Source organism: Camarhynchus parvulus, chromosome 2 (genome assembly GCF_901933205.1).
Source record: "Camarhynchus parvulus chromosome 2, STF_HiC, whole genome shotgun sequence".
Taxonomy (NCBI): Eukaryota; Metazoa; Chordata; class Aves; order Passeriformes; family Thraupidae; genus Camarhynchus; species Camarhynchus parvulus.
In genome coordinates this window covers 113,966,391-113,993,824 of record NC_044572.1, presented here as the reverse complement: position 1 = coordinate 113,993,824, position 27,434 = coordinate 113,966,391, and the positions used below count along the sequence as shown (strand labels likewise).

General features: G+C 41.0%; 1 protein-coding gene across 7 annotated transcripts in view; it reads right to left on the bottom strand.

Annotated features, from left to right (window-relative positions):
* Positions 1-7,825: 7,825 nt before the first annotated feature.
* The window catches only part of FAM110B (family with sequence similarity 110 member B), a 113,993-nt gene continuing 94,384 nt past the window's right edge, over positions 7,826-27,434 (bottom strand). For 6 of the 7 annotated variants that reach the window (XM_030943275.1, XM_030943273.1, XM_030943272.1 and 3 more), the window contains 2 exons: positions 26,740-26,806; positions 7,826-11,351 (listed from right to left, as the gene is read on the bottom strand). In XM_030943275.1, the coding sequence (XP_030799135.1) occupies positions 9,933-11,045 (1,113 nt within the window). In that variant the 5' untranslated portion in view covers positions 11,046-11,351; positions 26,740-26,806 and the 3' untranslated portion in view covers positions 7,826-9,932. The remainder of the gene's footprint in view (positions 11,352-26,739; positions 26,807-27,434) is intronic. The other variant, XM_030943278.1, reaches the window with a different exon arrangement.

The window sequence follows — 27,434 nt, the reverse complement described above, 5'->3', positions numbered from 1 at the left end:
TCCCCACACCTACTAAATCACTATAGAAATGCTGCTTATTTGCGGCAGCAAAAATGTGGTGGCGTGCGGGGCAGGACTGACAACAGTTGCAATTTGTTTTCAGCAGAAGCTCTGAGGATGCCTGGATTTAGCACCTTGTTCAACGAGGTGGGCAGTTCCTTTCCAAAACCTTTAAGGGCTGCAGCTCCTGCCTCCACTGTTGCAGTGCCTCCCCCAACGGGGGCGGTTTCTGAAGGGAACCGACTGAGAAAAATGTCCCGGACTCCTGGGCCTTTCCTATTGCTCTCATCTCTGCTGTGCTTCACTGCTGAGAGTACAAAGACCTCCAGTATTCTTATCTTGGCATTCCCCACTTAGAGGAATGAGAGAAGCATTACAAATGAGTCTGTAGGGATGTATTGTGAAAGCAGTAATAAAAACCAAAAAGCCAGCACCGGCGGCCTTGGCCAGTCAGATCCTTTGGGAGCCCTGGGCAGCGAAAATGTTCCACATCCCTGCTCTGAAATGCCTGGCATTTAAACCTGGTGACAAGCTCTGCTCCTGTAGACTGTTCATGAGGAAGATCTTATGGTCAGATTGTCACAGTTAATATTATTTTCAGGTCACATTTCTGTTCTCCCTTCTACTCTCCTGCAGTCCATGTGCTAAAGCAGCCATCTCTTCCCTTGCTGTCCCCCCATGCCAGACATGACATGATCAGGATAAGCTAACATCAAAGTTGCTCTAAAAATTCATGCTCTCTTTCCTGCTTTCTCATTTAATGGTTTTAAAGACAGCAAGTCAACCTACATTTTTGGAGCGTTACAACTTGTAGTTGTTGGGAGGGACACATGTAATAGCCATCAGTCAGGAAAGTTGTCCCTGTTTTATTTTTGATAATATTTTTATGAAGAGGTTCATCTTCATAACTCAGCTCTTTATAATCTACTAACAACCCTATATTCCCTATATTATTATCTACATGACCTACTCTCATCTGGCTCAGTAAAAAAAAGGTGCTGTGTGTCAATAACTGCCAGGGGTTCATATTGAGCTACTTCTTTAACTTAATATAAAAGAAAAAACAAAAAACAACAACAAACAAAAAAAAAACACTATTCACAAACACATTTAGGCAAAGGATTAGATTTACTGCATGTTAATGTGAGCCTATAAATTATTCTTTAAAATATTGTATTAAAACATAATTAATTGCCTAAGCCTGGCTGGTGGCATGGCTTTGTAGAGCTAATCCCTCCTTCCAGTGCACTCTGTCTTCCCCATACCAAGCATGTTGTGCTGCATCACAGAAGGGGCTGATGTAGCTGCAGGACTTCATTGCTCCTGAAGTCACACAAACTCTGCCCTTCAGCAAGCCCACTGATCTTTGCCCAGTATCTACTGAATGAGTGCTCTGACAAGATTTCAACCATGGGAAATGCCATTTTTTAGTCAGCAAAACATGGTCAGGAAACCCCTTTCCATAAGTTTTCAACACATTCCACAATTTCATGGCAATACACATCTGCTCACTCAGCACCCCCCTGAACACAGCATGACCCTGAGCATCAGGTGTGTGTGGAACTGGTGTGGGAATGAGCCCACGAGAAAAATCTTCAATTTCACACCACAGCTGCCTTTGGGTATCACACCATCCATGCCTCTGAGCGATGACAGCACGTGGATGTCCTGCACATGGTGGGAGAATAGCCAGAACAGGGCCCTGAGGAGCTCTGCTTGCTTGCTCTTGCGTAGCAGAGCTGCAAATAGGGCAATGACAGAAGTAAACACTTTTCCATGGTGACCTCCGAGGAACAGGGTCCATCCCAAAAAATTCATAAATGATCTCTCAAATAAATACCAGCCCATAAAGGTTTTTGGTATCACAGCTGACTACATTAATGTGGTTTGGAGTAGGGCAAATTTGTTTTCAGATAGCACTGGTCATACACTGCTCCTGTAAGACCTCATTGGTGGTTAGAGATGAGCAGCAGCGGCACCCCTGAGGCTTGATATGAATATTCATGATGGCTCATTAGTTTGTAGGTTTTCCATAATCTGCTCATTAGCTGTTCAGTAAAAATTCAGAGAACAAAGACGTGCTACTTATGTGTAGAGACACACCCTGTGCTGGGTGGGTAGGTCCTGACCTTCTCCTCACACCAGTACTGTGCTTCACCAAACTTCTGTGCTTCACCAAACCTCTTCTTTGTCTCTGCAAGGTTTTGCTCCTCCCATGGCTCCTACCTGCAGTGTCTGGAGGGATTTCCCCCTTGTACTTTTTGAGGTGACAGATTAATAGGTGAGTAAGTGGTAGAAAACTAGTGCATGATATTCACAATGCAGAGAAAGAAACCCCATCCCCAAAATATTAAGTTCTCACACTGGGTGAAATGCTGTCTGTCCCACTAAAGATCAGCAGCAAAGTTCCCATTGACTTCAATGGGGCTAGAATTTGGGTATTCATTTTTCCATGCTCTTCCCAGATGAAGTGTCCAGAGATGTTTCAAGGTTTCCTTATGCCAAATAAGTTTTAAAGTTTCCTGAGGGCAAAACCCAGAATCATGGAATGACTTGGGTTAGAAGAGACCTTTAAAGGCCATCTAGTCCAATCCTCCTGCAATGAGCAGGGACAGCTTCAACTAGCCCAGGTTGCTCACAGCCTAGCCCAACCTGCCTTTGAATTTCTCTGTGGATGGGGCATCCACTGCCTCTCTAGGCAACCTGTTCCAGTATTTTAGCACACTCATAGCAAAAAATTTCTTCCAAATATCTAGTCTGACTCTATCTTCTTTCAGCTTAAACCCATTATACCTTGTCCTATTGCTACTAGCCCTGTGATATATTTTTGCACTTTGTAAGTGCAAACACACACACACACACTTTATTAGCTTCTTTGGCTCTGTTTGATTGTACAGCATCTTGGAGGAAAAAACCCACCAAACCTGTAATTTTACGCTATGGCTCCTTGCCTGTTCTCTACCTCCTGAATTCAGTACCAGAGAATATATCTACTGATGAAAAGCTCCTATTTTCACTTCATCTGTAGGAGGAGGATGAACATGCTAGAAACAAAACCAGGGGAAATTGAAAGCCCTTTGACAGTTCTTTGTTCAGAGTCATTAAACACAAAACAATCACAAAATGTTAGGTTGGAAAAGACCTTTAGGATCACCAAGTGCACTGCCAATTTCACCACACAAGAACAAAAAACCATGTCCCTGAGTGCCACATGTTCACATCTTTTAAATATGGCCAGGGATGGTGACTACCATACAATGCCTTTTGCCCTTATCCTGTCACTTGTTATTTAGAAGATACTGACTCCCACCTGGCTACAACCTCCTTTCAGGTAGGCCTAGAGAGCAATAAGATCTCCCCCTAAGCCTCCTTTTCTCCAGGCTAAACAACCCCAGCTCCCTCAGCTGCTCCTCACGAGACTTATGCTCCAGACCCTTCAGTAGCTCCATTGCCCTTCTCTAGAAATGCTCCAGCACTTCAGTGTCTATTTTGTAGAAAAGACACGAGGTGGACACAAACCCATAAGTTTACAGAAAGCATTTTCAGATGGGATGATTGAGTTTTGTGTCAGTTTTGTGTAAGCTGATATGCTGTGAGGTATGCAAATCAATGAAGAAAATCAAGTCTTTGACAAAACCTAATACTGTAATTTTCATGCAGACACATTAATCTGTACTTCCCAGTCTTATTTACATGAGGTTAATAAATAAGACTGTGTTAGTTTTCTATTGCCCCCTACAATCATTTTAAAATTAAGGACAAAACCCCCAAAATTTTAGTAAAATTCAGCTAAGCATCCTGTTAAGTCACTCCAAATCACAATTGGTACATTTTTAAATGCTGTGTGCTGAGAGTAGCAAAGCTTTTACGGTTCAGAATGGCAAGACAGACTTCATAAAAAATTAACATACTTGAAAAGCAGGTCATTTATTAAAAGATCTTTTAAAAGCTTGCTTTCTTAAAAAGCAAAACTATCTGCCCACCTCCGCATCTCGTCTGAAAGCATTTACATACACAGCTGTTCTCCAAATTTCAACCATGTTCCTTTTTTGTCTTCATGTTTTAAGACATGAATAGCAGGCATTTAGTGAAGCAGTAGCATGGTTCAGCAAGTGCCTTCTGCTTCCACACACTGCTTTATCCTGTCTCCTAGACACTCAGGTACCCTCCTCTCATACACAGGATTGAAGGCTCAGACTTTTAGCCCCTGGGCTGCATGAGATGGCAGTTTTGGGGACTTCAGCTTCTAAACCTTCCCTTACCACAGCTGAAAGTTTTCCACAATAGTCAGGGTGAGGAGAGACTTTGTCCCTCCTGGATCTTCCACTGTCCTTTTGTTTTACAAGTCCTTTTAGGCAATGTTTTCTGACCCGCTGCCTGGGAACTGCACATGTAGCACAAGTGGTCTGGATGCCAAAGGTGCAAGACACACAGGTACCCTGCTGCCAAAGAGCAGAAGGCAAAACAATAAATATTTCTTGACAGTGGACCCATAGCATTCTGCTCTCTGGAAATTGTACCACATTTGCACACTGCTGTCCTCAAGGCAGCATTTTATTTGGAGACAAAGAAATAGCAGGACTATGCATTGAGTGAGATATCACAGAGAAAAAAAGACAATTTTGGACCAAGAGGTTGATACTTCTGAGATATGTTTGACATCCTGCAATTCATGAGTGTTTTCAATCCCTGCATCTTCCTGAAGAAGCACCTCTTACTGTTTCATCTTGCCTGCAAATAACACAACACCCTAGAAAGTTAGAAATAATCCATTAAAAAGATTACTAGCTTTTCAGGACATGGCAGCTCAACTGTAGCCACAGAGTTACTCTCTTGGGAAGAGGTTGTCATGAATACAGCAGTTATAAAAGACAACAAATTGTGGGAAAGTTGCTTTGAAAGGAGGTTAAATGAGGAGAGTATGATGACCTTGGTCATAAGTTTCAAAGGAGAGATGATGTAAAAGTCAGACACCACAAGGGAAGGAAGACAGAAAAGAAGAAGAAAGCTGGGAAAACTCAGAAAGGGCAAGACACCAAGAAGGTGGAGGCGACTTGCTGTGCCAAAAGCAAGAAACAGTAACAGCAGAGATACTAGCACTCTCTTACTCTTGTCATAAGATCATCATGAAAACCACTTTAGATTTAGAAGAACGACATTCAAGAGACTACTTTTTTGATTATAAATGATTGTTTTTCATGATTTTTTAAAAGTCAGTGCTTACTATTAATCAGTTTTGATGGGCAGCCATAACCAAGTTCCTAGGTAATCAAATGTAGAATATGCTTGAAGGCTGTTCATACCTACCAGGCGTCTCCACTTTAGATTGCACTGCAGCCCAAGGGACATCAGCTGAGAATTTAGCAATAATGTAGTAACTGTAACAAATGGTAGGACTCAGCTATTGATCACCATTTGGGCTTTCAGGGAGAAAAATAAAAGGCATCTATGGGTTAATACTTCTGACTGAAATGTGCTTATTTAGAGGTTCACTTAATAGATGCCATCATCAGGAGATAAAAGTTCTTACACTGAACAGACAATTTTAATGGCCTTTCCCATTAAGCTATGGATGACATATTTCAAAGGGCAGATTATTGGAGTCTTTCTGCTGACAGCAAGGAATGTCAAATGAATTCAGAATATCAGTGAATATTTAAGCCATGGTAACAAGGATTTTAATACAGAGCGATCTTATAATTCAGGACAAAACACCTTGACCAATTTATTCTCCTGTAGAGCACATTTATATCCACATTTATATTAAAATAGGCAATGGACCCTTACTGTTCCTGGGAACAAAACTCCAGATGCTCTTATATTCTAAGCTTAATGTGTTCAGTTACTGGTGTAGTAGCATTAATCACAATGAACAAGAGTTTTATGGCCTTGGAAAATGGAACCTCCCAGATTTCTTAAAAGACTACTTTGCTCAATAAAATGTTTCCTATAAACAAATGAGCTCTGAATATAATGTACTAAACATTATCACCCCCTAATCAATAGGTATCAGGAAGACTGTTTTTGAGGTTTAGCTCCCTTCCTGTTCTCCTGCAGACTGCAATTATTCAGCTCTGTACTGCAGAGCTCCATTAAGCACTTTGTTTTTCATTCAATGACTAGAATCAAGTGCGTATGGCCTCCACGGATGGATAAACTGCTGTAAAAAGAGATAAGTCAGCAATACTGATTGGCCCTGTTGTCTGAGCGTGCCTTTTGATTTTTGAATTACAGCCAAAAGCATCATCATTCTGTGTTTCCCCTTCAAAAGCCCTCGGTCACTCAGATGGTGCATACACTCACAGCACAGAGCTCTCCTTTGCAGAAACAGTATTCATATAAAAAAGACAATTTCAGTACTTGTATTTGTTGAACGTAAATTTGTGGCACAGATGTTTTATCTCTCATCTTTCATGACATTGTTACTATATAATATGAAGTGATTGAGAGACTAGTTTTACTTTGATGCCCACCTCTTTGACTCAGATAAATGGTTTACCTCTGTGCAAAGCTGTAGGTAGCTTTCAAAGTGTAATTGGTCACACCGTTTTCCTCTTCCCTTCCCTTCCCTGTCTGGCAAGTCAAAGTAACAGAACCACCATAAACCTCTGTGGTGGTTTCTATTGTCTGTGTGTATGTGTGTGTGTATGAGTTCATACCAACCACTGAAGACATACTGCATTTTTCTCCACTGCTGTGGCCAGTACTGTCAGTTCCAGCTTTCACAGGACAGGCTTGCATTTCCCTCCAGAGCTGTAACAAGAGCTGTGAACACCTGCTGTGCACTTCGTACCTGGGTAAATGCCTGCTGGACACAGCAGGAACAGGACCAGAACAGGTCCCTGATGCAGCATTTCAGCTGGTTACAGCTCTTTGTGGAGTCAGCATTCAGCACTCAGAAGTCTCCTAAGGCAGAATGCACTCTTGACACGACAGGATTACCTGCCTGCAAAGGCAGGTAATATATAACATTATATGGTATAGAATGGTTATTCCCATTTGAATACAAAAACAATCAGACACTAATGATTTAGATTTTATGCAAACATACAGGTAAAAACAAGACTATGGTCCTGGGGTGACTAATAATTAAATAATATCTGCATAAACGCTAATAAAGTGACAAATAAAGGCAATTGTTACCTGCTTATTCAAAGCCTTGCGAACATTCTGCAATCCCATGATTTCTATTACTGCAACCTCACCAGAGTTGCAAGCCCAGCTGACTGAAGGTCTATGCCCTGTAAAATCTTATCCATGTGCACACCATAGGAAGCAGGGACAGCAAAGGCAGATCAGCACCTGTGCTGTTCCAAAGGTGCTGCCTAAGATTTTGGGTGAGGAAACCCCCTCTTACAGATAGCTTACAACCCCTTTTGTGATTAAAAGGAAATGAATTTGATTTCTCAAGAATTTATGGCTTCCCAACAAACCTTGGGAAACAAATTCAGAATACTAGCATATGCTCTAATCCATTTTCTAGTTATAAAAGCTTCTTTATTACTGTTTTTGGCTGACAACACTTGAGATAGCATGTTTATCATCATTCTTAAAACACTTGAGAGAGAACAATGTGGGTGCATTTTTTATTTTGGTTTTAACTTCTTTATTTCATTGCTGTACAGCTGCTTTACACTTGGCTTTAATCCCTCAAGCATTATTTTCCTTGGCAAAACAGTCACTGAACTGAGTAGAACTTACTATTGGAAAAATATGCTTGAAAAACCAGTGTGATGTCAATGCCAACTGAAGCCCATGGAGCTTAAAATGTCACAAATGGGCCTGTAGCTGAAATACAGAGCTCCTCTTTTTTATTCTTTTTTGTCTGAGCTAGGAATGTTGTAAGTCTTAGGTTGTGAAGTCAACTGTAAAAATCACAGAGTAGCCTCCTGAAGCTGAATGTGTGCTGAAACTGAATGTGTGCTTCCCTCCCTCCATAAACAAACATTTAGAGAACAATTATATAAAACTGGATGTAGGATAATTCCATAGGAAACAAATGACTGCATGGCTCCACTTCCAGTCTTGCCTGCATTAACTATAGCTATCTGTTATAAGCTGGGCTACAGGCTTCTCAGAGAAAAGAGAGAACCCGACTTTGTAAAACATCTTTAATATTCAAATATATAAATAAGCACTACTGAAGAATAATTCAGAAGACTGCGGTGATTCATTACGAACAGATGCTATAAACGGGAACAGTAACATTGCTAGGTAAGGAAGAAGCAAGCTATTTTAGGAGTCTTGAAAATCTCTTCTAGTTCTCCAGACAGATCATGCTGCTATAGTTATTTTATAAAAAATTATATTCTGAAAAGCACTTTAGTAAAAGAAACCTTTTACTGGAACTATTATTTAACCAAGACCTTCTACAGCACTAAAACACACTGCAATTGAGTTCCTGATACAGTTTTAAGGATGGGAGGGGTGAAAATAAGAACAAAAAACCCCTACCATACCTGCACCAGGAGCTTTTATTAGCATAACACTCTTCCTTTTAAAGATTTTGTAACAACTGAAGTATATACAAAGTCTTACAGCATTTACACAATAAAAAAGTTTCCTATTAGCTGATGTAGTATAAGGTAGTGCTGCAATTTACTTCAAAGCTTGAATACAATAATAATGAAGCAGACCACTGTACTTTCAACTCCTCCACTACCACACCACCACTGTCAGTTGAAGTGACAGTTAATTAAACCACTGGGAAGACAGATTGTTGAAAGATTTGTAACAGGTTGATTCGCAGCACTAACCGTCTTAAGGAGGAAAAAAAAAGAGAAAAGAAAAGCTACATACTGTCATGTTTCTACACTTTCCTAGAGCTGGAACAAACTTTCACAGCCTTAGATATAACATATGCAAGACAACATAATCACATTTTTTCAGATATAGTTCAGCTACTGAGCGTATTTACTTCTGAATAGGAGGCGTTATATTGATATGGCTGTGTGTTTCCATTTTTGTTCACTAACTCTTCAAATAGGTCTACAAAAAAAATTAAGACAGCATGGAATTTGTAGTCATGATGTGTTTTGACTAATAAAGGCATTCAATATCAGCTATAGGATCTAATTATTCCTGTCAAAAGTTTAAGACCAGGAATCTTTGAGTAAAAATCAAACCCACAAAATCCTGCACCTGCACCATTTTCATCTGTTGACTCCAACCTTCTTTAAGTTTTTCCAACTGGCATAATACAAAATCATTAAAATGCTTACACCAACCCAAGTGCAAGTCTCATTTAGTTTATCAGAGGTCAAGCAGATTCACTAGACTACCTCTGCTGTAAAACAGAGGGAGCTTACCTAGGAAAAATAAACTTTCACTGAACAGTGCCTTACTACAAGTAGGGATATATAGCTTAACAACGATACATAATTTAAGAACATAGCATTCTTTGCCTTTTAGAAACAGCTTTTGTGTGCCAATAATGCACTTTCTACAAAAGATAAGGCTGCTTTGCCTATCGTTGTATGCCTAAACCTCGTATTTGAGCCAATTCCACTTTTCTTCCCCCCAAAGGGATTCTGTTTCAACTTGGAAACGAGTAAAGTCAGTTGACAATATCTGTATTAAGACAAAAAGTGACATATATAAAATCCACGAGGAACCACATAAATACCAAAGAAGTCATATAACCTTTCCATGTAAACACTTGGATTATACTGAAGCCCTAATCAGATTCTTGTCTTAAACTTTTGGCAGATAATGTGTATGCTCAGCCAGGCTTTGTAGTTAGTTACTGTTCAAGTGGAAGCCAGGTCAGCTCACATGTTGACAGGCATGCAACTTGGAAACATTGCACAACAAGCAACACAAAGAGATTTGAGAAGGGTACAAGACTTCAAGTAGACTTCACAACCCTTCACAAACTGAATATTCACAGACAAAGATACAGTCCTTGCTTCTTTCTATGGTGGATTTCTCTCTCACACATGGGACACTTTCTGTGACTCTCTAGCTTGCTTGATGCTATACAACCACTTGATGATTCTGGCATTCCTTTCAATGGCAGAAATGCCGTATGGCACACGGTCATTGGCACTGTCATCATTTCTAAGGTCACTGTTGCTGTCCTGAGACTGTTCACAGTCTGAGCTAATCATGCTTGCACTGCGAAAGTTGAGGGATATAATATCAGAGTTAGCCCTTGCAAAGTTTTCCATCCCAAGGTTTTCAAGCTCTTCAGGATCCAGTCCGCAGTAGTTAAAGAATCGTTCAACGTCTGCGTCAACACGAAAGTATCTGTCGCTTAAGTCTGATTTTGACCGCTGTAGGGAGGGTCTTCTACTAACTCCGCATCCAGACTCCACCGCCTCAATCTCTGGGGATTTCAAGGTGGCAATGGCAGCGATTTTGGGCTTTGGAGGCAGAGGTGGGGCTGAACTACTGCAGGGTATTGCTTTTAAGGGCTTTGCACTAGTTACTTTCCTAATGTCTGAAGAGCTGTGAGAGACATGCAAGAAAGTCTCTGCTGACTGATCTAGGAGCCTTCTGCTGACATTGGAGCTGCTCTCCTGGGGGCTGCTCCGGCCCTGTGTGGGGTAAACCTTCAAGGATTCGGCGAACGAGTGTCGGTTCAGCTCTGTCGAATCGGCCCTGTGGGGTGGCCAATTTCGGGGACCGTGCTTATGCCCTGAGCCTGAGCTGGAGCCTTCAGAGCTGTTGATGATGTTCTTCAAAATCTCGAGTTTCAGATTTTCCCTCTGGACTCCACTCTCAGTCTTTGCATTGTTGCTGAAGACTTTCAAGGTGGGGCTCCCCAGCGCTCTCTTGGCCGCAGGACAGACCGGCGGCTTTGCCAGCACCGCTGGCTTCACAGGCTCCTGCTTGGCATTGATGACCTCCTGGCTCTTGACATATTTCGCCTTGTCGGCTTCGAGCCTCTCCACTGCACTCAGTCTTTTTGGATTAGGCTCCGCCTGCCTGCGAAAATAGTCAGGTCCTTTGTTCAGGATGCGGAGAGGAACGGCAGATGTGAAAGTCACGGCAGGGCTGACCGGCTTCACCATGCTACCTGTCGGTAATGTTTCTGTAGGCATGTTTGGTGGTCTTTCCCCCGCAGCCGTTTTGGATTCTTCTCTGGGATCTCCTAAATGCACGGTGCAGAAACATGTACATTAAGCACAATGAATAGCCGATGAATCCTGGGATTTGAGCGTTAGCAGCAGTGCCTCATCTCACAGCTCATTAAATAGCACTGCGTTCCTCTTTTAAAGGCAGCCTTTGTAGGGCAAGGGCACCCGACACAAGTCCGTATTAGTCCGCTCCGCTGGCTCCTTTCTTCTTGCTGAAAGATGCGGGAGTCTGGCCGTCCCCCCTGCGCTCCAGGAGCGAGCGGCAGCGATCTGAAAGGCAGAATAACCAACCACACGTTAGCGGGAGCGCCTGACATCAGAGCGATAGCAACAGCCGCCTCCCGGCCCTCCTCTGCCTCCGCCGCCCGCCCGCCCGCCAGCAGCCGCTGCCGCACGGGCAGCGCGCACGGAGCCCCTGCCCCGCTCCTGCCCAGCGCCCCTCTGCGTCTCACAAGATGTGAATCGTTTGATATTTACACTCTGAGCTTGGATTTAACAAAATTACATGGGGGGAATCTAAAAAAACTAAGCCTCATCACAATACAGCCATACATTTCTAGAGGGAGAAGGAAGCAGAATGAGACAATTCAGAGACTTGAAGCCACACATCTCCCAGTAAAAAAGCACTTCATATTAATATATTTGGCTTAGTTAAGTAGATTTGTGAACATGTTTTATCTCTAACCCCCAAACATTTTTCTCCTTATAGGCAATATACTGTATAAATCTCAGCAATCAAGTGTATTTTCCTTGCTCATTAAATCGTCCAGAAAACAATCTGGTCTAAAAAGCAGAGAGCAAACAGAGACATGAAGAGTTTTAAGTGCAATGCACATCCTTCATTGCTAATCAAATACAGAAAAAACAAATAAAGCCAGGAGATGTCACTAAATCCACCAATTCCAGTTCCTAGTCTGTTTGAACACTGGTATCCATAGCACTGGTGCTCCAGCAATAAAAGAAGGCCTTCCAAGCTCTCATGATCACCTTACAGGCTTAACAGAACAACAAAAAATATCTTTGTTTTTTTATGTAAGATTTTGGGAACATGAAAAATCATTGTGACTGGGTTTGGAAAAGAAGAACTTGTCTTTAACATGTAGATAGATATAATAACTCAGGTTTTCTATCAAGCAGTAAGTGCAAACAAAATTTATCTTCAACTAAATTATTTTAAGGTTTTATCACTGAGATTGTCACAACAGTCTAAAATCCAACACCATGGATGATATTACAAGTGCTGAAACAATTTTTCCTAAACGAGGCACTGAAGGGCACTTACCATGGAATCTACTTTTCAAGCAGTGATTTCACTAATGGGTCTCATTTGTTTTATTACTGCCCCATTAATCTATGCTGCCCTCTTTAATATCCCATTTCTACTATCACTGTGATCTTCAGGGAGAGAAAGAAAAGCAGCTGCTCCTTCTTCACTCTATCTTAAAGAACACAGAGCAGCATCCTTCCCTGGGATGATTTGCTTTCATCCTATGTGTTCTCATCCACCCATACCCAACTTGAAATTCCAGTTGAAGTTACATTAACAGTAAAAACAAAACAAACTCAATCACTGATGACCAGAATCATGTGATATATATACATTAAATACTTTCTACATATTATCCAAGGTCAAAGCAAGCAAATTAAATATACAAATGCTATAATGAGATTATAGGAAAAAGCTGAGCTTTCTCCTGAAGGCTCACTGTCACAAGCATTCTTCAAATACAAACTAACATATTTAGGTGGGTGATAAACCAGACACAGATTCAGTGCAATTGAAAGGGTAGTGAAATGTTAATTAAGCTTCTCTTTCAATGTTGTTTTATAAATCCTAGTGCTAACTCCTCAGCAGTTTAACTTCCTGAATTTAAACTAAGTCTCCCTGAAAGAGAAAAAGCTTTCCTCATTTGAATAAACATATTTATTGGTACTGTTTTGAAATTAAGTATGAAACTTCCAAATGTGCAGAAGGCAATTCCAGCTTGCATCTGCACACACGTTTCTCTTCCGTACACACAGAGCAAATCTTTCCACATTGGCAGCTCAGAGCTGGATGGCTAAGTGCCTGTAGAAATACCCCACTGATGTGTGTATTTAACACTTGTGTGCAGAAATCAAATCTGTGTGAGAGCAGGGGTTTTGGCAAGAGGAAGAAAACCCCACAAACAACCAAGCTCTCTGTACTTAACACTGTCACCCAACTGAGTTAACACTACTTGAGTAAGCAAGACAACTCTCCTGCTAGACCACTGTCATTAAAGGTGACCATGTCCTGCCCCTGAGGACTGCTGCCAACTCCATTCTCCTCCTGGTGAGTGGCTCTGCACAACACGACAGATCAGAGCTACGGGAACCAAGGCCTCCAGCTCAAGGCTGCTTTTGCAAGTCTTTTCCCAGCATTTAACAACTTCCTCACTTTGGATAGCCCTCATCAATGTCAGCAGCCATTGCCCAGTAGGCTGAGAATCCACACTGGCTTCAACACCTCACTTAAAAGGAAAAAAAAAGAAGAAAAGTAAATCCCACCATGCATGTGTGTTCATCTGAGAGAACAAATGTGCTTGCCTGCAAGCACGTATGGAGCCAGGTGCCCCAGTCTCAATGGAAATATGCTACAACTGGCAGAGTGCTTCAGGCATGTCTAGAAAGTAAAGCAAGGACCTGGTGAGGAGCCAGGACAGAAATGTCCACCTGAGCCAGTACAGGGAGCCTGGGGGGTATCAGCCAAGTGGTTACGTGGCCAGCCATGGAGGCTTTGTACCTGTGGGGCTGCTGCTATAAATTAAGGAATATACAGCTACTAAAGGGATCAACTTTTTGTGCACTGTTTAAATTGCTCCATTTCACTGAAGTGCTGCATTTGAATATCACCAGAAATCTTATTCAGTATTCTCATCTCAGAGAGATAAAAATTACTAACCAGATACAGTTAAAAAAGAAAGTGTGATGAAAGAGAGGTGGATGAATGTAAAATCTAATGAAACTTCTGCCTGTGCTGGTGATGGCTGCAGGCTGTTCCTACTGCTAACTGGGAAAATTAGTTCAATTTTTACCAGCTTCTCTTCTGTCCATGGGCACCTGAAACAACACAGCAACACTACAGAACCTTGCTACTTATTAATTTTGTTGTTAATGATAAGAAGCTGAGAGCAGCAGTACAGTGTAGTCTCAGGAAGACTGAGATTCCAGTTGTGAAGATCATCATTGCAGCAACCAGGGCATAGAAATGGCTTTTTTCTGGCTTAAATTCGAAAGAAACTCATGGCTTAGGCATCTGAATTCCCTGTTGGGTACATCTGTGGTACCAGTAACATCCTGCAGAAACTCAAAGGCAAATAGGTTTTCTTCATCCACTCCCAGAAAACGTGTGAAGTATATCCAGGGAACCAAGAAATGTTCCTTTCTCTCTGTTCACATCCAGAGGTCTGCTGTATAGGTGTAATCCTTCTATGGACTGAACTGTGTTTTTCAGGATTTACTCTGAATTTCCATTACTGCTCTTCCTTACAAAATGACTAGACTTAAGAAATTATTTCAAGAAAAACAAAGACAAAAATCTTATAGATGCATTCAAACATAGTTCTATTTAACACCATGTATACATTAATAAAACCTTTCTGAAAGGTCTTACTGAGCTCCTTTAATATCCCACAACTATTGCACACCTGCTGAGTAGAATACAAAATGCACAAAGTTTTGGGCTTTTAAAGCTGCATTTTCAGCCAGACACTTCAATTCAGGATTCCTTTGTGGCAGAGGCAGAGATTCAAAGCACTTAATTCATTCTAGGCATCACAATTTAATCACTCTTGAGTCCATAATATGCTTGTCAGATATTCATATTTAAATAACCAATGCTCTATCTGCATGATTTAGGGGAATACAACACAGCCTAGAGCAGCAATAGCTACACGACTAACAATAACTACAGATAAATCTCCTATAAAATATTCTTTCCTTACTTTAAAACCAAGGCAGTAGGAAGAGATAAACTATGCAGAAACTTTGGAATCCTAGGTTCATATATTCTAAATATGCAGTTTCTTGAAATGTATGAGAAATTTATGAGCAAACTCCATTGTGGCAAGTATTTATTTCTAGCACTATTATGAATACAACAGTATTGTGCACTAATAGACTTCATTTTTTCCTCTCATACCTAAAACTGCATTCTAAACACAGACTGAATGGTGTCAACTGACAGTAAGTGACACACTTCCCTCCTCCACTCTGTGGTGTCCTGTGGCTCCTACGCATTTGGCCACGTTTCACCCAGTCTTTGTCTAAAAGTATCCACAGAAAGGCATGACATATTTTAGCAGTATTCAAGCTACAGAAAAAGCAGCAAAAAAGCCATGCGAAAATGTGGTCCAAATGAAATGAGTGAAATTTCTGTCCTTGACTTTGGTGAGGACATTGCTTCACCTGACAAAGTTACAATGAAGCTCATTCTCCTAATTCATCCCTCTGGGACAGCAGATGAAGGGATTGCACAAAGGGAGGATGATGTACAGTGGATAAATATAATGAAGGCTGACAGCCTTTACTCTGCCTTCCTTGATATTTAAAGGCCTGTCTCAATTTTATTTTCCAGATGATAAAATATAACTACCACTACGTCAAGATGCACCATAAACATGACATAAATTCCAGTATAAGTAATCAAGAAGTAGCTGCAACAGGACTCAAAGAGATCACAAAATAAAACCTACACAGGAACATGGGACACAGATGGAAAATCTCAGGTTTCCCTAATACCTGGGTGCATTTCAGAGCTGCAGGCCCCATTATGAAGATATTGGTTATTTAACAGTCACTGCAAAGCCTACAAATGAGAGCTTCACTTAGAATCACTGGCTACAGGTCTGTGTGCTAAGTTATACTAATATGTATGCCTAAAACTGATACAAGTTATTCTGTGGATAATTGCCATTGTAAACCTCACATATATATGTTACTAAGTTAAAAAAAAACAGGCAAAGCCTAAGTAAACTTGGCTGAAATTGATAAAAGGTCATCCATACCCAGAATGGCAGCAGTATTTCATTTTTAAGCCAATTTTAGATAAAGATGTGTATGCTGTGTAGTCTTGGTCTCATGTAATATTAACTGTCAATATAAAGCATGAGGAGATGAAATAGTCTTTCAGATCTACCATCACTCAAAATACAAATGAAAGTGCCTGTTTTCAACTCTGTTCCCTCCCTAAAACATGGTACAGTGAACAGTAAGATCAACTGGGTTCTGTTCAAGTATACATTTAAACCTTCAAAAGGTCATGAATAATGTGAATTACAGTGGCCTGAAACTAAAGGTGGCAGAATTATATAGGCAAGAGAAATTTCCATCAAGTGGGAAGGTAGTAACTTTTGCAAAGGGAGTCACTTCTCACTGCTGATGTATCACTTCCAACCAAAAAAACCCAAACTACAACTAGCATTGTTTGCAATAGCTTGCATAGCTGAGCATAATACAGGCTGATATATTTATGCTAATTCTGCTTTGCTCTTACATCAAAAGCTTTTAAGACAAACCTCTCCATAAATACAACAATGTTACCACCAAGCACTCTTTCTATTTCAATGTGCACTGAAAATGATGAGGCTTAAAGCAAGACGTTGTCTTAACCAAAAATGCTAACACTGTTAAGTTGAAATAGCTGCTGGAAAATCCATGGAGGTATAAACATCTGGAAAGCAGGAAAGCAACCTAGCAGCTATACTTACATACTAACCCTGTAATGTATCCCTAGATCTCAGTGGGAGCTGGATAGAGATGCCCCTTTGAAAGAAAAAACTTTAGAAAATATTTTGTTTCTTTTTAGTTCTGAAATCCATCACTGTTACATCTACTCAGTAGCAGTAATCCACTCCCAGGGATGATTCCGGGTTAAATACTGCCCTATAGATACCTCACAATGATGAAAACTCTGATTTCTTTCAACAGGCTGCATAAATGCAGAAGAAAGCCTAGAAATTAAATTCCCCTATTTTCCAATGAGCCAGTACAAACCAAAATAAAATGTCTTATTATTTAGTGCAATATTACAGGCTGTGTTTGTAAAAGCTGTGTTTGTAAATCAGTTTTGTTTTCTTTGGACCCCTGTGTTGCTTAGACAGCATTGTGTTCTTTGCAATAATTTCAGTCGCTCATTTAAACAAAAAAAACCAAAACAAAACAGAGAAGGGCCCAAAAATTATAATAAGGAATATAATGTTTCACTGGATTTGTAGCCTTATGTGAATATTTCTATTTCAGTGTGCATTTTATGAAAATTATGCTCTAAACACTTCACAAAGTTTTAGGAGACATCCTTACTGCTTGTTCATCAGCCAGTGTCAATGGTCTCAAATCTAAACTGCTTTTATACTTCTAATTCCACATCTTTCCATAACTATCATGTTTTAAATTCACAGCCTCCTCCTTACAACAAGGCCACGATTCCCAGTTTATCCTGTGGGCTCCTGAGCCTACACAGTTTTCCTAGGATCTTTTATGCACTTTTAGAGATCAACACAAATCCCCTTCTTCAATACAGGATACTTGGCTCTGGTGTTCAGCTACATTTCAGAGGTTCATCAAACCCTAATACCCTAATACCCTGCTGTACCAAGTCCCACCTACTTGGTCCCTCTTCTCTGGAAAAAGGGAGGCTTTTACTTCTCTCCTACTTCTGCAAGATGCAGTAACTGCTGCTCTGATGGAAGGAGCAGTGCTATCTGAACTACACCCTCTCTTTTTTTCTACTGATAGGAAAAGCTAGCATCTCATCTTCTTGCTCCTGGTAGATGCTCTCCATGGCCATGTTTGGATTTTTGAATCCTGGTAAACCACCTTTTTTTTCCTGGTAGTAGTGCTTCCAATGTGTAGGGGAAAAAAAAGTTATCTGGGGGTTCACTGCTGCAAAGTAGGGGAAAACAGAGGGAGACAGAAGGAAAAAATTATTTTGATTATGAAGCTCAGCAAAAATGTTTTATCTGGAAATCTTTTCATTTTAGTTCCCATCTCAAGTTCATGGTAATTCTTAACAAGCCCACTTTCAGAGTGAGACATATTTTAAGCCACCAAAATCTCATGGCAATATGTTCCGTAGAAATCATATGCACTTGCAAAGAAGGAAATAAAAATCTATCCACAAAAATGTGGAGATACATCTGCAAAACACCCTCCTTCTAGTATTACCACAGGCACATCACCTCACTAGCAGGATTCTCAGGCTCCAACACCCACATGGTACCCCCAACAACACTGCCAAGACTGGTCCTCAACAGCAGAAGCACAAGTCTCATCAGTAATCAAGGCAGCTGGGAAACAGCTCAGTAACTTCTGCAGCATCCTTCACCAAAAAAAATTATAGTTATTAACTCACCTACAGAACATACATCTTCATAGCAGTATTTTCAAAATGCCAATTCTGAGCCATTTGTCACACTGGGATAAATTAAACATAGTCCTAAATTCTTTAAATGTTTGAAAACTTGTATGAATGTTAAAGCACTCTACTGCAGCATAGCAGTGCAGCTATGGGATTAGACTAAGGGATGTGACCTTAATTACACAATGGAGTAAGCCCTAAAATATAAACCACTTTGGCTTAGAAGAACTTTTTATCTTGGAAATACTAATTTAAATGGATAAATGCAAGTATAGATTTTCAAAATGAATGTTTATATTAAATGTGCAGCGTGGCTACCAACACAGCCTTGTAGTCAAAGATTTAAGGGCCCATCACCAGAAGACTTCTGTAGGTTCATCTCCTTCATAGCTACTGCCGCATGGCAGCATCAAGCTGAGTCTTCAAAACTCATCAGCACTGAAACACACACACCTAAATGCCATATTCTGTGGGGAAACAGAGTCTCTGCTTACCATTAAAGTGACAGCAGCACTCATTAAATCTTGGGTAGCTGATATTTAAGCTTGGATCTCACCACACAGCACATGTTCCTCTGCCAGTACTTTTCTCTCTCAACTAATACATTGAGAATCACTTCTGAGCTCTTCTGCCTGCCTACAAGGCCTCAGCTATGTCCTGAACATCAAACCAAGTCAAAACCTGAACACTTTCCTCATCTCCCACGTGACTTCTATGGCTGCCCATCTCCCCTGTTTCACTTCTATGGAAGGGAACTGTGAAAAATCTGGAATGATCACGAGCATGTAGCATGGAAGGCATGTTCAGGGAAAGAGGCCCCATGGGCATGCCCTAAGCACCCATATCACCTAGCATAAGTGAAGTTCTTATTTCTACTAAAAGGCATGCAAGCAACTAAGCCTAATGATAATTCCCAAACTGTAGAAAAACCAGGGATCTCCTTTCCTTGGTCAGCCACAGTGTCTCATCCAGCAGGTACCTGCCAGACCTCAAAACACAGTCAGAGCTGGGGAGGATGACAAAGAAAACACTTCCTCCTCCACTGGATTTGGAGTCCAGACTGGAAGCAGCCTTCAGGGCAGATACTCAAAGTACCAGGCTGTATCTTGTATTATACAAATGTCTCAAACGTGGTTGTCAAGGGTGCCAGGCTCTTTCCAGTGGTGCCAGTGACAGGATAAGGAGCAATGACCAGAAACAAAAACAGAGGAAGTCCCACAAAGGAAGAACTTCCTTACATTGAGGGTGGCAGAGCACTGGAACAGGCTCAGGGAGGTTGTGGAGTCTCCCTCTTTGGAGATATTTAAAATCCACCCGGACGCCTTCCTGCTCCAGGTGACCCTGACTTGGCAGGTGGGTTGGATGACGTGATCTCCAGAGGTGCCTTCCAACCCTAACAATCCTGTGATTCAGTATGTAGAGACAGATCCTTTTCCAGCACTTTTTTCAAAGGCTTCCACTTTGAAACAAACAAACAAACAAAAAGTACTTGCAAGGTTTCTTTAAATAAAGAAAAGAGCAAAAAAAGACCACCTATGGTACTTGACAAGGAAACTGGGTTACTAACCCTGCTCCAGTGCAATTAAATAATTTCTAGCAAGTAGGACATTTCAGCTCTAATAGGAAGACCAACTCAGTTCTTCCTCAGGAGGTCAGAAACTTGCCCCAGTTTGGGGATTGGGAATTTGATCCAATCTCTCATTTCTCAAAAGAGTTCAGCAATCTCTGATTTTATGTACATAAACACTGCTGCCAGCTTGTTCATGTGGGAATGGCAAAAATTTACCTAACTGTCATAAAAGGCCCGAGGCCCTGACATATCAAGCTGCCATGTTTAGACTCTTGGTTATTGATGAAAGTTCTCTAAAACTGTTTACAATGAGAAATACATTAAAGGAACATAGCATTATAGGTATGAACAGATTTTATGTGAGAAATAACCATAAACCCACAATGAAAACAGCTTCAGTTGGACACTCCCTTGCAGTTACTCATCCTGCAAAACTCCAGAAATGTTCAAATACACGAAAACCCAAAGTAAATAAATACAGTCCAGAAAAGAAAAACAATTCAAACAATTTATGCAGTGAAAAAACCAGAAACCATAAAGAGCTATTACAAATGGAAAGAGACCATAATGAAAATTTCCTTTCCTTTAGAGATGTATATAGTAAAAGAATCTTTTGAAAATGCCTATTTCAAAGTTTCAAAACAAAGCGTAATAGCACCTTCCTGAAGTTTCTTACATGTTGTGAAAATATATTTGAAAGAAACAGTGCCTAAGCATACAGAATGTTTCTTATAATACTTGTCAAGATTTTAAAAGCAAGAACCCAGAAAGCCACCTAATTATTTATATTTAAATATTTTCTTACTTTAACAGCTTGTTACATTGAAAATTCTTTTTAATAAATTCTCTATGTGAACACAAGCACTAAATCTTTAGAAATAAATATTAAAATAAAGCTAATTAACATCTGCTACTGATATAAAAAACTTACAAGGCCACCTTTAAGAGGCAATACAGTAGGCACAATTAAAAATGAGCATAGTAAAACCAGTACCATCAGAAAAATGATAATGTTCAGCCAGGGGGATACAATAAAGTGGCCTAATTCTGACAACTGTGGACTTTGAGCTGCTGTTCTGATTAGCTGTGGGGTCTTGTTTGTCAAAACTCTTTGCTTTAAACAGTCTTTTCTGTAACATGAGATATTACTGCAGTGAGGTCACAATGGCTATTTAAAAATAATGTCTACAAACTAATTGCCCTGAGTTAACCATTTCTAAGTATTTCATTTCTAAGCTCTACACACATGAAATATTGCATTTTTTTTTTCTTAAATAAACACACTATAAAAGTTTTGACTATGTAAAAACAAATCGAGGCTTTTTAAAATTACATTTGGAAAAAAAAAACCCAGCAAAAACAAACCATACATGATTTACAGCAGTGTTCTAGGGCACTGCAACCTTCACAGCAACTCCATGAATAATTTCTTTCATTTTTGAGTGGTAAAATTATGTTTTTCTCTAGATAAGAGGACATTTTCCCATACCACAGGATAGTTCATTCCCCTTTTCTCCAACCTCATGCCTAAAGGTACATGTTGTTAGAAGCCAAGAAAGAAAACTGAAGGCATGCATAGCATTACGTCTTGAAGATATATCTGTATATTACAGAGTTCTTCAAGCAGATGGTTGAACATACCAGTTTTGGCACTGGAACACAAGGCAATTTAGGTCTTCATTGTTATGATGATGTTGCAATTAATGATTACAGCTGTATAACTCAACACAAGTGTTACACTTGTGCATGGTCACACACTTGCGCGTGTAACCCCTCAGACTATACCACCATTGACTACAGCTGTTGAGGTGTTTCCTATTAGAATAGACTGAGTATATTTTCTTCTTGGTTGCTGTATGGGAAATACATGCCACAGAGTCCACATGTTAAGCTACAGATCTTCATAAATTGTTCACACCCTATTTAACTGGAGATGAACATCCAGCTCCAGTAAGGCCAGTAAGGCTTTTGACCCTGTCTCTCACAACAACTTGTCAATGAGCATCCAAACTTTTGTTTAATATGTAAATTTGACACTCAAAGTGGGGCTTTGTATTACTGTTTAATTTAATGACCCTTCACTAAAACAATATTCTTGAAAAGCCTCATTTTAGAAATCACACTGTCCAGATTCTCTTGAATGGTTTTTGCCTATCTGAGGCATTAGGTGAAGTTATGATGATGATGATAGTGATGGAAATTCTTCCTGACCACCAATTTTAAGAAACCATAAAATCCTCATCACCTTAAAGAAAACAAAAGCTGTATTGAGTCATGACCACTGCATTTAATTAAATGGAGAGAGAAAGGCAGTGTAGGGACTCCAAGAAAACAAACAAAACAAACAAACAAACAAAAGAAAGCCAAAATCTGGAATTGTGAGTGTGGGGACAGACATAAGAAAAGTGAGAAATGACAAGACACAGAGAGGTAGAAGAGAAATGCTATTAACCAGGCAAAGAGAGGAGAAGGTGTTGGGAATAGAGAAGGAAGCACTGAAGGGTGAGTTGGGAAGCAGGAGTAGATAACAAGGACAGAGAAGGATTATAGGAAAAAGGAAGAGACAGCTCAAGTTCTCTTCCTCATCTCCTCTCTTGCAGCTCCTCCATTCTGCAGAAGGAACAGAGCTGGCATAAGGGCATTGTGGAGAAAGGCGAAGCTCTCAGTGAAGCTCCTCCTGAAGCAAAGCTCCTGCTAACCCAGACCATTTTTGGTTTGCAGGAGAGAGCTACATCTTCTCTCTCCTGCAGCCTCTGTGCCTGGGACACACTGTCTGCAGAGCTCAGAAGGCTGGGGGCAAGGGAACTGGCACTGGGTGGTTGGCAGGAGCATAACACAGAGGGACACCAGGCTTGGAGCACCGTGCACTCTCAGAATGAAAATGCATAGTGCAGTAAATCCAGCAACCAGAAATACTGACCAGTCAATTGAATGAGTGCTGAGGTTTGCTGCAGACTCCTCAGTAAATCCAGTTCTTCTTTTTGGCAATGGTTCAGACCCCTTTCACATGCTGATTGCATGATCAGATACACAACAGGCTCGTCCCTGGGATGCCTGAACTAGGGATGCTCTCCACCCTGTCCTCACAGGGGTCACAGACTATTGCTTAGAAAGTCTGCTTAAACCACTCCATTCCTGCCCTCCCTGAGAGTATCAGACTACCCCAAGATTGCTACATATCCATTCTCCTCTAAGATATGTGATACACAGCCACACTTATAGATCTCCCCTCTTCTGTAAACAAAAGTAAATCTCCAAACTGGAAGTTAAATACAGGATTGATACTGGCTGCCCAAAGTAACATGAGAAATTCATCCCAAACCCAGAAAGTGGATAGAGGTATGCCAGTCTTGTATCTACTGCTTTATCTTCATTAAGAGATGAGTATCAGTGAAGTTTTATAGTAGTTCACCGAAACTACTTAACCCTACATGGCATAGTTAAGATGCCTAAAGCAGACAATGGGACGTGGAAACCAAGGCGCCAAACCTCAAATGAGGACATATGGTGTCTCTTTTTTCATTTGCTCATCCCTGCTTCATGAAGGTAACCTCTCCTGCCCAGCTGCTCTGCCAGCACACCATCCCCACCACTGCTGGGGAGCTGAGTCCCTCCACTGAAGATGTCCCTCAGTCCCAGTTCCAGCTCATCACTGATCTGGATTGGTTTCAAGGCATTATTTAAAAGTTAATGTAAAGGGAGGGCTGGCTGTGTCACCCCAGCCAGGACTGGATGTTGCTTTCATCATAAATCACAAATCCAATTTTTTCTGTTGACAAAATGAGCAATATATTTACAACAAAAGCACAGACCTACTGGAGCATCTGTATGAACACAAAACATTGAATCCCATTTCTAAGATGGCAGAAATAAATCCCATGCAGCATGACATGAGGGAGGTAAAAATATGAAATGTGACTGTAAAATCAGTGTAGGTTAACTTGTGATCACAAAAATTAACACAGATCTTTGAATGTTCCTGGTGTCAGTCACAGCTAAAATGGTTTTGCTGCCTTAATTTCATACTATGTATGAAATGTACCTGGAATTTCAAGTTCCCAATTCCTCAGCTGATAGAAATGGCTTCTGAGATGATTTTCACATTCTGGGAACAGATTTTTACCCTTAAATTAGCCATGTGTACTCTCAGACTTAACATTTTGTCTTGAAATATAACAGCAGTGATAATTGTTAATTTAAGACCCCACACAATGCAAATTTATGTTCTGGAGCCAAATATGCTGATTGGAAACAGATGAACATGAAATGCCTTTTACTGAGCAGAATTAAAACTAAGCATTTGTGAAGTGTGTTGCTAATTTGACACATGACACATCAGACATTGATTACTGATTTTTTTCTTTGCTACAATGAAATACCTTATTAATCTTTCAAGAATTTTACAACCGTTGTTACAAAGTGCCACATGTTCAGCTCCTGTCCCCTCCTGTCCTCATGGGTTTCAGCAGGTTTACTTGTACTCACCAAGGATGAAGTTACTCTTTCCATTATTTCTGACACTGGATTCCTGACACCTTTAGTTTTGGAGCTTTAGTGACAAAAATAAAGATTTTAAGCTTTAATGCTCATCTTCTGCTCAGATCTTGAGGTCAAGCTCAGAGTGTTTTGGATGGACTTGTGCCTGAGGACTATAAAAAAGCACCCCACCTTTCAAAATTGGCAGGAAAGAGGATATAGGGAACTACCAGCCAGCCAGCCTCACCTTCCTCCCTGGAAAGGTGATGGAGTGGCTCATTCTGGAGGCCATCTCTATCCACATGGATGACAAGAAGGTGCTCAGGAGTACCAGTTTATTACCTCACTAGTATCAGTTTAATACCTCACTAAAAGTAAATAATGCTTGACCAACCTGACTGCCTCCTGTGATGAAACAACTACCTGGATGCATGAGGGGAGAGCAGTGGATATTGCCTACCTTGACTTCAGTAAGGCTTTTGACCCTGTCTCTCACAACATCCTCACAGGCAAACTCTGGAAGTGTGGGCTGGATGCCTGGACAGTGAGGGGGATTGAGAAGAGGCTAAACCGCAGATCCCAAGAGTCATTTTCAGGGGCACAGGGTCCAGTCAGAGGCCTGTCACCAGTGGTGTCCCCCAGAGTTCTACACTGGGCCCAGTACTGCTTAACTTGTTCATCAGTGGTCGGGATGAAGGGGCAGATGCCTCCTCAGCAAGTTCACTGATGACACCAAGCTGGGATCAGTGGTCAGCTCTGCAGAGGGCTGCGTGGTCCTTCAGAGGGACCTCAACAGTCTGGAGAGATGGGCAGAGAAGAATATTCTGAAGTTTAACAAGGGCAAATGCAGAATCCTGCAGCTGGGGAGGAACAACTGCATGCACCAGCACCTGCTGGAAAGCACCTCTGCAGAGAAGGACCTGGGGGTCCTGGTGGGCAACATCTGTCCATGAGCCAGCAGTGCCCTTGTGGCCAAGAAGGCCAAAGGTGTCCTGGGCTGCATTAGGAAGGATGTTGCCAGCAGGTTGAGGGAGGTGATCCCGCCCTTCTCCTCAGCCCTGATGAGGCCATATCTGGAATGCTGTGTCAGCTCTGGGCTCTTCAGCACAAGAGAGACATGGAGCTCCTGGAGCAGGTCCAGCAAAGGGCAATAAAGATGACTAAGGGACTGGAGCGTCTCTCTTATGAGGAAGGACTGAGAGAGTTGGGCCTGTTCAGCCTCGAGAAGAGATGACTGAGAGGGGACCTCATCGATGTCTATCAGTATCTGAAGAGAGGGTGCCAAGATGATGGATCCAGGCTCTTCTCAGAGGTGCGAAGCAACAGAACAAGAGGTGGAATCTGATCCACAGAAAGTTCCACCTGAATATGAGGAAGAACTTCTTTACCAGCAGAACTTCCTTACCAAGCACTAGAAGAGATTGCCCAGAAAAGATGTAGAGTCTCCCTCACTGGAGATATTCAAGAACTGTCTGGACAAAATTCTGTACCATGTACTTTAGGATGACGCTGCTTAAGCAGGGAGGTGGACCAGATGACCCACTATGGTCCCTTCCAACCTCACCCATTCTCTGATTCTGTGTGCCTCATCAGTATTTGGAAAGCAGTAGTAATAACCAAATAAGTAACAGAAAGCTCTGAAGTGCTGAGGCTACCAGTGCTCGTTTGCACTGAAGGTCTGTGTTACAAAAAGCTAACGCAATCTACTGAATGGAAAAACAGTAACCAAAGTACAGGCTGGGAATAAAGGATGGTAAAAAGCCTGGAACTACTGGAACACTTCCAAAGAGGAGTCAGGTAAGTAACAGAAATAAATAGAAAGCTCTGGAGGACTAAAGCAAGGAGTGTTTACTTGCACTGGAGGTCTCCATTGTAAAAGCTAAAACAAATTTACTGAATGGAGCGACTGTAACCAAAGTACAGGTTGGGAATAAAGGGTGAGAAAAAGCCTGGAACTACTGGAGTACTTCCAAAAAAGGATTCTGCAACACATACATGGCTGTGTGACTGAGGCCAGCAAGAGAAGAGAAAGCCTCAATCTTTCTGAAATGGCATTCAACAATATACTTGCAACTAATGAATCTGCCAACCCAATAGACTAGTAAAGGTGGAGGAAGAGAAACTCATTATCACAACAAGATAGTAGAGGAGGACACAGTAAAATCATTCTGGAATTGCTCTCCTTTTATCAACCCCTGGGGAAAAAAAAAATGCATTTTAATTCAAAAAGGTACCTGTAAAAGCAGAATGCCAAACTCTTGTCCACACTCCAAACAGGAGAATGTAACGCTCCAGAGAATTCTGAAAAAAAAAGACAAAAAGGATTATATGAAAAAGGCATTAAAAAACCCCAAAACACAACATAGCAGTACCACTGCAGGTGCATGTACGTCAGCATTGAAGGTCATGGAAACAGGACACCAAGGCCAGTCTATGCCAGGAGAAGGGAAGGGAAAAAGTGCAAGGCAGCCACAGCAGCAACTGGGACTATTTCACATGAAAGGTGAGATAAATGATGACATCAACGTGGCTGAAGCCTGTGAGCTGTGTAATAATAACAACAACTAATTAAAAGGTCATTAGGGAAGTCTCAGAACACAAGCTTGCACATGATGCAGTATCTGATGTGTGAGATGAAATGCATCTGTGCTGGGGATCAATGAATAAATGCAAACAGGGCCAAAATGTCAAAATGCAATTTTTAATTCACTGATGAAGGACAAAACAAAAAAAAAGTGCCTTTTAAGTTCCTGTTATAGATAAACAATCCCTTTTGTTGTGTTTTTGGCTATTTCCAAATAAAGAAGAGAGAAAATACTGCAAAGAAAAAAACCACAACTCTGTCTTCTATGATAAAAATTTAGTAGGGCATGGAATCAATGTCAGCTACTTTACAAGTAACTGAGAGAAAAATATCAATATGTAAATG